The sequence below is a fragment of the Myotis lucifugus genome, unplaced genomic scaffold, assembly GCF_000147115.1.
Source record: "Myotis lucifugus unplaced genomic scaffold, Myoluc2.0 scaffold_4, whole genome shotgun sequence".
Classification (NCBI taxonomy): Eukaryota; Metazoa; Chordata; class Mammalia; order Chiroptera; family Vespertilionidae; genus Myotis; species Myotis lucifugus.
In genome coordinates, this window is record NW_005871052.1 from 22315962 (window position 1) to 22326591 (window position 10630).

A 10630-nucleotide genomic window follows, 5' to 3' on the forward strand; every position below is an offset into this window, starting at 1 on the left:
GAAAGACAGTCAGACAAGGATTCCTTTTGGTTCTTTCTTTTTCTTTCTTTCTTTCTTTCTTTCTTTCTTTCTTTCTTTCTTTCTTTCTTTCTTCCTTTCTTCTTTCTTTCTTTCTTTTTCCTGAGGCTTGAACAGCTTCTGGCTTTGCTGTGAATTTTTAGGTTTCTGAATTTTTTCAGTCTGTCTTCTCTCAGAAGAGAGTAGTTCTCACATTCTTGGCTCAGTACTAAGGAGTCAGATTTCTTAATGAAGATCCTTAGAAACTACATTACTTTTCTTACCCTAATTATGAAGAATTAAAGTTCAGTTGACTCAGTGGCAAGGGGGAGGCCTACAGAACATATGTTTTTGATTTGCATTTTTTTTATTTAAACTTTTGATTTTAGGATGACTATCGTTCAACATAAAGTTATAATAAGTAATACAGAGAGAACTTATATAGCCATTACCCAGTTTCCCTCAACATCACAGTCAAGATACTGACATTGATATAACCTATCAATTTTATTCAGATTTCCTCAATTTTCATTTGTGTGTGTGCTTATATATTTATTTCTATGCCAGTTTACCACATGTGTAGCTTTGTGTATCCACCACACAGCCAAGTTATAGAACAGTTCCATTATCACAAAATCCCTCATGTTCTTTTATAATGACACCCACGTCCCTCCTGCCATGCCCATCCCTAACTTCTGGCAACCACTAATCTGTTCTCCATACCTATTACTTTATCATTTTAAGAATGTCATATAAATGGAACTGTATAGTGTGCATCTTTTGAGACTGTCTTTTTGTAACTCAGCATACTTTTCTAGAGATCTAAGTTGTTGTGTATATCAATAGTCATTCCTTTTTACTGCTGAGTAGTATTCTATGGTATGGATATATCACAGTTAATTTAACCATCCACTTCTTGAGGGACATCTAGGTAGTTTCCAGTGGGTTACTATCCTATCTAATAAAAGATAAACATGCAAATTGACCATACCCCCGAACGCTTCCCATTGGCTAATCAGCAGGATATGCAAATTAACTGCCAACCAAGATGGCGGCTGGCAGCCAGGCACTGAAGCGAAAAGGAGGCTTGCTTGCTCCAGTGATGGAGGAAGCCAAGGTTCCCTGCCTGCCTTGCCGGCCTCTGAGCTGCAGTTTAAGAAACATTGTTGCAATTATAGAAGCTAAACAAAACCCCAGAAACCTGCTTTCAGCCGTCAGAGCTGGAGTGAGCAGGACTGCAACAGTGTTACAATTATAGAACCCAAACAAACCAGATACCTGCTTTCAGCAGCAGAGGCCTCAGAGCTGGAGCCAAGCCTCAGAGCTAAAGCTTGCCCAGAATTTAAAAAAAAAGAAAAAAAGGAGAGGTTGGGAGCTTCAGTCACCCGCCAGCCTGAAAACAGCCCTCAGCCCCTCACCCCGACTGGCCAGGCACCCCAGTGGGGACCCCCACCCTGAAGGGGGTGTGACCAGATGCAAACAGCCATCATCCCCTCATCGAGGCTGGCCAGGCACCCAAGCGGGACCCCCGCCCTGATCCAGGACACCCTTCAGGGCAAACCAGCCGGCCCACACCCATGCACCAGGCCTCTATCCTATATAGTAAAAGGGTAATATGCCTCCTGGCACTGGGATCAGCGTGACAGGGGGCAGCAACCAAACCCCCTGATTGCCCTGCACCTCTGTGTGTGACAGGGGGCTGGGCCACAACCTCCCTATCCGCCCTGATCTGTTCGTGACAGGGGAAGGCACCCCAACCCCCTGATCAGCCCTGCTCTGTGCCTGATAGGGGGGAGCTCCCCAACCCCCTGATTTGCCTGCGGCTCTGTGTGTGACAGGGTGCGACGCCCCAACCCCCTGATCGGCCCTGCTCTGTGTGGACAGGGTGTGGCTCCCCAACCCCCCCCGCCATGGGCCCTGCTCTGTGTGTGACGGGGTAGAGCCATAACCTCCACATCGGCCCTGCCCTGAGTGTGACAGTTGCGGCGCCCCAACCCCCTGATCGGCCCTGCCCTGAGTGTGACAGTGGCAGTGCCCCAACCCCCTGATCCACCCTGCTCTGTGTGTGACAGGGGGGAGCTCCCCAACCCCCTGATCAACCCTGCTCTGTGTGTGACAGGGGGGAGCTCCCCCAACCCCCCTGATCAACCCTGCTCTTGTGTGTGACAGGGTACGGAGCCCCCAACCCCCCTGATGGGCCCTGCTCTGTGAGTGACAGGGGGCAGCGCCCCCAACCCCCTGATCGGGCCTGCTCTGTGCATGACAGGGGGTGGGGCCGCAACCTCCCCATCGACCCTGCCTTGAGTGTGACAGAGGGTGGTGCCCCAACCCCCCAATCGGCTCTACCTTGAGCGTGACTAGGGGTGGCATCGCAACCTCCCGATCTGCCCTGCTCTGTGCATGACAAGGGGCGGCGCCCCAACTCCCCAATCGGCCCTGCTCTGAGCCCGACCAGGGGCTGCACCTAGGGATTGGGCCTGCCCTCTGCCACCTGGGAGCAGGCCTAAGCCAGCAGGTCGTTATCTCCCGAGGGGTCCCAGACTGCGAGAGGGCACAGGCCGGGCTGAGGGACCCCCCCTCCCCCCCAAGTGCACAAATTTTTGTGCACCGGGCCTCTAGTCTATTTATATAAAAACCCTGGGTGTAACAGCATGACCGAGGCTTGACCAAACGGAAGGAAGTTAGTCCTGCAGGGGTTGTCTTGGAAACAGCTGCACCCTCCCTGAGCTGTTTCCCAGGAGGGCGGCAAGGTTTCAGGCAGGAACTCGCCCTCAGAGTGTGGACACACTAAGTCCTGGGTTCTCTTAGCCACAGCTGCGCCCTCTCTGAGCTGTTTCTGGTAAGGGCGAGGTTTAAGGCAGGAATCGGCCCTCGGAGCATGGATGCGTATTTTTATAAAGTTTTAATACATTATATTAGAGGTCATGGTAGTACTGTTTTACCCACAGCGTCTACAGGAATTGCTGCAAATTTACTTCTCGATGGAAGCACCTTTCATTCCCAATATAAATTACCCATTCCACTAAATGAAACTTCAATTTCTAGACTCGATATAAACAGTGAAGTTGCTAAAACTATTAAAAAGGCCCAATTTCTCATTATTGATGAATGCACCATGGCACCCAGTCATGCTATAAACGCCATAGACAGATTACTAAGAGAAATTTGAATGTTGTATTTGGTGAGAAAGTTCTCCTTCTTGGAGGGGATTTTTGACAATGTCTCAGTATTGTACCACATGCTATGCAATCAGCCATAGTACAAACGAGTTTAAAGTACTGCAATGTTTGGGGATGTTTCAGAAAGTTGTCTCTTACAACAAATATGAGATCAGAGGATTCTGATTATAGTGAATGGTTAGTAAAACTTGGAGATGGCAAATGATAGCAGTTTTCATTTAGGAATGGATATTATTGAAATCTGTGAAATGATTTGTAATGGATCTATTATTGAAGCTATCTTTGGAAATACTATATCTATAGATAATATTAAAAATATATCTAAACGTGCAATTCTTTGTCCAAAAAATGAGCACGTTCAAAAAGTAAATGAAGAAATTTTGGATATACTCGATGGAGATTTTCACATATATTTGAGTGATGATTCCATTGATTCCACAGATGATGCTGAAAAGGAAAATTTTCCCATCAAGTTTCTTAATAGTATTACTCCTTTGGGAATGCTGTGTCATAAATTAAAATTGAAAGTGGTCTGGAAGACAGTATGGAGTTTCCTCAAAAAACTAAAAATGGAACTCCCATTTGACCCTGTGATCCCACTTCTAGGAATATATCCCAAGAAACCAGAAACACCAATCAGAAAGGATCTATGCACCCCTATGTTCATAGCAGCACAATTCACCATAGCTAAGATCTGGAAACAGCCTAAGTGCCCATCAGTAGATGAATGGATTAGAAAACTGTGGTACATCTACACAATGGAATACTATGCTGCTGTAAAAAAGAAGGAACTCTTACCATTTGCAACGGCATGGATGGAACTGGAGAGCATTATGCTAAGTGAAATAAGCCAGTCAATGAAGGAAAATAACCACATGATCTCACCCATTTATGGATAATAAAGACCATAATAAACTTTTGAACAAAAATATATACAGAGGCAGAGCTGCCTCGAACAGACTGTCGAACTACAGCGGGAAGGCCGGGGAGGGTTGGGGGGCAGGAGGGAGGGGGGTAAGAGATCAACCGAAGGACTTGTATGCATGCATATAAGCGTAACCAATGGACATAAGACACTGGGGGGTAGGGGAGGCCGGGGGATTGTCAAGGGCTGGGAAAAAAACAAGGAGACATATGTAATACTCTTTGTAATACTTTAAGCAATAAAAAATAATAATAATAATAAATAAAATACACTTAGAAACCAAAAAAAAGAAAAGAAAGTGGGTGCAACCATCATACTATTGAGAAATCTTAATAGTAAATGGGGTCTTTGTAATGGTACCAGATTTATTATCAAAAGATTACAACCTAACATTATCGAAGCTGAAGTATTAACAGGATCTGCAGAGGGAGAGGTTGTTCTGATTCCAATAATTGATTTGGCCCCATCTGACACTGGCCTCCCATTTAAATTGATTCAAAAACAGTTTCCCGTGATGCCAGCATTTGTGATAACTATTAATAAATCACAAGGACAAACTCTAGACAGAGTAGGCATATTCCTACCTGAACCCGTTTCCGCACATGGTCAGTTATATGTTGCTTTCTCTCAAGTTCAAAGAGCATGTGACGTTAAAGTTAAAGTTCTAAATACTTCAGCACAAGGGAAATTAGTCAAGCACTCTGAAAGTGTTTTCACTTTTAATGTGGTGTACAGGGAGATATTAGAATAAGTTTAATCACTTTATCAGTCATTGTTTGCATCACTGTTGTTTTTATATCATGTGTTTGTTGGTTTTATATTATGCCTCTGTTGTTATATCCTTTTGCTACTGTTTATTTATTAATAAATTTATATATTATTTTCATATACATTTTACCAATTTCCTTTCATCTCTCACACTTCTATTATAGAGAAAGGGCAAACAGCAATATTAATATATTTCCACTAATTAATTCCCTTTTAATGTGCACTAGTTTCGTACACTGGGCTACTAGTTATAAATAAAGATGATACAAATATTTGTGGACTGGTTTTTATGTGCATATAATCTGTTATTTCTCTAGTATAAATGCCCACAAGTGCAATTGCTAGGTTGTATGGCAGTTACATATTTAGTCTTTTAAGAAACTGCCAAACTATTTTCCAGATTGGCTACACCATTTTACATTTCCACCAGCAATGTTTTAGTGAATTAGTTTTTCCACATTGAATTTTAGTGATGTGAATTATAATTGGTGGCTGGTAGCCCAATGTGAATCAAGCATTACTGCTTACTTTCCCCTTCTTAGTCACTTATGAAAGCCTTGGGACATCTAGGACAGACAGGAAGAAGTACCTTATGAGGCTATCTTCAGTGACATCTTTATCCCTGCCTCATACCCCAAACTATATGAATGTTCAGTGATGGTCCAGTCCTCAATGCATCACAGGCATTCAGTATCTATTAACTGACCAAATGTGTATTACACATCTCCTCTCAAATTCTTTTTAATTTAATGTTAAAAGTTATATGTAAATGCCTTCTTAGAGTTTCCAGCCTCTCTTTTCTCATACATAAGACATCTCTTAAACCAGTAAGTGATAACATAGTTGAATGGGAATGGATTCTCACATTTAAATCACCAAGTAAATGTTGTACAAACATGGGCTACAAAATAACAAAACAAGCATTTTCACTTTTTCTTTTTATATGTCTTCCCTTGGCCAGATGGAATTATCTACTGACATTGGACTTCAATACAAAGGAGAGCTGACAGTTGTTTTACGATATATTCCCCCAGATGAATACCTGATGTTCCCACCAGGACAACTTCAAGGTAAAGTAAAAATAAATGCCTTTAATCAAGAACATTTTGTTCTAGAAGTGTGAGAATAGGGATCAGAGATTCTTTGGACTATGTTATTTTTGCATTACACACATGAAATGTAAAGGGTTAGGTGTCACTGGCTTTTGAGGAGAGTTGAGATGTACTATATATGGAGAAGGGTATGGGATTTTAAGTTCATACATAGAAACCAGTCTTAATGGCAACATTTGTTTCTGTGAAGTCCCAGAGATATAGGATCTTCCCTGGGGAGGGGGGGAGTTGTCTGCAGAGAGGGGAGGTATAGATAGCTGCTGTATGGCTTAATGACATTCACAGCTACCCAGCAAGTCTTGAGGAAGTGCTGATCTAGAACACAGAATATAAAGGAAAAATCCAGATGGAGTCAACTTTTAAATCCCTCTTGTTTTTCTCCTTCCATCAACTCCTATAGGCAGTCTCCTCTATCCTTCCATTCATTATCACTCTCTTCATTGTGACCCTGTGTAAGTAACTTACTATATCTCGGCCTCAGTTTCCTTAACTTCATAAGGACATTGCAAGGATTAAATACAGTGGGGCCTTGACTTACGAGTTTAATTCATTTCGTGACAGAGCTCGTAACTCAAATTACTCGTATGTCAAATCAAAAAGTGAACTAGTGAGACACGTGATGCTGGGCTGATGTTGTGGCGTTCACTGTGACGTTCGCTGTGCCAACTAGCAGTGGGGTATCTGAAGCTGGCTCATAACCCAAATTTTAGCTCGTAACTCAAAGCAAAAAATCTGCCGAGAGACGGCTCCTATCTCAAAAAACTCGTTAGTCAGGACACTCGTAAGTCAAGGCCCCACTGTAGGTTCATTTATGAAACTGCTTAAAACTGTACTAAATAAAGGTGGTGGTGGTTATTATTCATGTTGAGCACATTTCATTATAATAGAAACTAGAGGCCTAGTGTACGAATTCATGCACCGGTGCGATCCCTCGGTCTGGCTGGTGATCGAGGCCTATTGGGGGGCCGGCCAGGGTGAGGGGCCATGGGAGGTTGGCCAGCTGGGGGGAGGGGCCACAGAAGGTTGGCTGGTGGGGAGGGTGGAGAGGCCACGGGAGGTTGGCCAGCCAGGGGGAAGGGCCACAGGAGGTTGGCTGGCTTGGGGGAGGGGCTGCAAGAGTTTGGCCGGCCAGGAAGAGGGGTCATGGGAGGTTGGCCGACCAGCCCCCCATTGGGGTTTGATCAGGGGGGTCAGCCAGCCAGGAGGCTGGGCTGTGGGAGGTTGGCTGGCTGGGGGGAGGGGCCATGGGAGGTTGACTGTGGGAGTTCACTGACCACCAGGGGGCAGCTCCTGCATTGAGTGTCTGCCGCCTGGTGGTCAGTGCATATCATAGTGACTGGTCGACCAGTCGTTCCAGTCGTTCTGGTCGTTTGGTCTTAACGGTCGCTTAGGCTTTAATATTTATAGATGGGATGTAGAAAGAGTGTTCTTTCACTCAAAAATATAATTGTGCCTGGGCTATAGCCCTTATAAAGAACTAGCCCTGCATGGAGATGACAATTTACAAGACTAAAATTTCAAAGAAGAGAGTTATGGAATTTTCTCTTTTAGAGTCTTGATGCTTGTGTGTGGTTTTCATTGTAGTTATTTTCCAATGAGAGCAGGAATGTGGCTCAGGCAACTCTCAGGATCATTTGCATTTTATTCTTTTATAGTCTGTGAAAAGATACTTTGCAGGGTAGTACTTAAAGTTTTAAATTTATTTGTTTATTTTTCCCAACAAACACAAATGAAAGACCTATCTAGACGAAATCCAACAGAGTAAAAATAAATTAAATCAATACATGGAAAAATATACAATAATATTAAGATATCTGTTCCATACTTAAGTCTGCAATCTGAAATATTATTGTTATTAATGTGAAACTGTAGCTTTGGAAAATTCAATATTTGTGGTCACTGTGTCAAAATACAATCCACCTTAGCTTAAATTCATATATAGTTGGAAAGTGATACAGAACCTCAAATGAAGTTTGCCCCCAAAGAAGATCATGTATCTTTCTGGGGGATTTCCTCACAAACCCTGGAAGGCCTTAGAATCATAGCATAAAATTTATTTCCCCTCCCCAGCATTATTGAGATGTAATTGATAAAAATACTGTCTGACCTCACTTATATGTGAAATCTAAAAAAAGTCAAACTCATAGGAGCAGAGTGTAAACCAGTGGTAACCTGGGGCTTGGGCAAGGGGAGAATAGGGAGAAGTTGCTCAAAGGGTACACACTTTCACTTTAGGGCAGAATAAGTTCTGGAGAGCTAATGTACAGCATTGTATCTATACCTAATGGTATTATATTGTATATTTGAAATTGGCTAAAAGAGTAAATCTTAAGTGTTCTCACAAAACCTAATAAAAAGGTAACTATGTGTTAAGGCCTGATTCAATTAACAAATGAAATAAATCTTAGTATTTTTTAGTAAATTTTTAAGTGGAACTCATGATCTATCTCCCTCCTCCTCTTCTTCCTCCTCCTCCTCCTCCTCCTCTTCTTCTTCTTCTTCTTCTTCCTCCTCCTCCTCCTCCTTCTCTCTCTCTCCCTTTCATTTTGATAGCTCACACAGGAAAGAAGACCTTTAAAAGGGGAACGAAGAAACCACCTGTACTCTCTGGAGGAATACTAGAAGTGCTCATCAAAGAAGCAAAGAATTTGACAGTGGTGAAGTCAGGAGGCACTTCAGATAGCTTTGTGAAGGGGTAATTTTGTTTTAGGTCATTTTAGATGATACCTCATGGGAAATGAAATTATCTGTGATACATGAGACAGCGATATGTTCTTATTTGAAATGTACTAAGAAAGAGCTACTCTGAAATGCTGACTCTTACATATAAAACTATATGAGAATAGAGGGAATTACTTTTTCTAGCTTTCAGCTTGCTTCCAGCATATTTCAGGAATTCCCATCACTTTCACCTTCATGACTGGTAAATTTTCATGGGCAATTTATTTTTTAAAGGAGGGGAAAGTATGATTTTCTATGTTTAATATAATTTTATTGTGATTTATTATCATTTTGTGCTGGAAATATGCAACAACAACAAAAATATTAGATACTTGGGGTGTTGCTCCCTTGGGTAAAATAGTAAAAAGTGGATTTCTCAGAGCATCCTCCCCAGAGATAGCCACTGCACAGTGCTTTGGAGAAGGTCTGTGATGCCTGCTAGAAATTTGTGCTCACTTTATGGAGCACAAGGAAGTTTCTTGAGGGAATACAAGTCATTTAAATGGACAGTCTTGCCAATTCTAGGCAACCCAAACAATAAATATCTCTTGATTTTTATATGAGAATTTTTTCCATATTTAGAGGAACTAGAATCAGAAGGCTATTTTTTATTCATTCAAGCAAGCACTTATATGCACATGTACCAAGAAGTAAGTACTGCAGTATCAGAAATAAGATATGGTCTTGGTTTTCATGGAGTGCCATAAAAGACATGAGACCAAACAGATTCCCATGAGGTTAATTTTTAAATCATATGGTAGTATTATTCCTCTCCCCAATTCTTCTTTGAAAAGTATAATTTTTCCTACAAGAAAACGAGGCAAACCTTTACCCTCACACCTTCTAACTTTGATAAAACCAATAAAAAGTAAAGTAATAGAGCATGATGGCTGGCAGGATGGGAGTGAGGGTGAGAGTGTGAATGAGTAAGGGAGTGAGAGGGGAATGTGTGAATGTGCATGGTTTGTGTGTTTGTCTATGAGGGACAGTTAGATTTCACAGGAGTCTCAGGGGCTGGCAGATCAGACTCTCCTGGACAAAGAGCCCCTGTTATTGCCACAGACACTGCCTGGAAGGCCATGGCGATGGCATGGAAACCATGCCATCTTGAAGGGGGAGAGCAGTGGTGGCTAAGAGTACAGCTTCACCACCAACCAGACTGGCATTGGACACTACCCTAGACCCACTGCACCTGCGCAGTGAGCAGCATACCAGCGGGACCTAGAAAGAGACCCTCTCCGTGGGTTCTAGGATCCCCACAGTGAGTCACAGAGTCACTGGCCACCTTGGTGCAGGCTCCAGGACTGTGTAGTGAGTTGCATGCCAGTGGGACCTTGCAGGTGACTCTTGCTTTGGGAGCTAGAACCCTGAGCACATCCACAACAGCTTGCATGGCAAGGTTGGGGTGAGCCACATAGTCAGACAACCTGTAAGGAGACTCCATCCACAAATGGGACAATAACATTCAAGTCCCAACTGCATCAGGAGAACCCAAATAACTCAAGTAAGGGGCTTTCCTAGAACACCCAGCTCAGGAGATAGAGACTGTACCACTGGGTCCCACAAAACACCTACTACATAAGAGTACCTCCAAAAAAATTGGGTGACATAGCAATTTGATCTAATACATGGAAAAAAAAATACAAAGGAACAGCAAAAAAAGGGGAGACAAAGAAACAATCCACAAAGGAAAGACATAAAGAGGAATCATGAGAAAAGGAACTAAATGAAATGTAGGCAAATAATTTGTGAGATAAAGAATTCAAAGTAATGGTTATAAAGATGCTAAAACATCTGTCTGAGAATTACAAGCACTGAATGAAAATTATAATGAGCTGAATGGGAAATACACAAATGGATATGAATCAAGGAGAAATGAAGAATGACATAGCTGCATAAAGGACACCCTGCACGTTTCATCAGTAGAC

The 10630-nt window shown here is 42.5% G+C and overlaps 1 protein-coding gene across 2 annotated transcripts in view; it reads left to right on the top strand.

Annotated features, from left to right (window-relative positions):
• The window catches only part of SYTL5 (synaptotagmin like 5), a 238301-nt gene that overhangs the window by 186744 nt on the left and 40927 nt on the right, over positions 1-10630 (top strand). For both annotated transcript variants that reach the window (XM_023763930.1, XM_023763935.1), the window contains 2 exons: positions 5831-5939; positions 8544-8676. In XM_023763930.1, coding sequence (XP_023619698.1) covers positions 5831-5939; positions 8544-8676 — 242 coding nt within the window. The remainder of the gene's footprint in view (positions 1-5830; positions 5940-8543; positions 8677-10630) is intronic.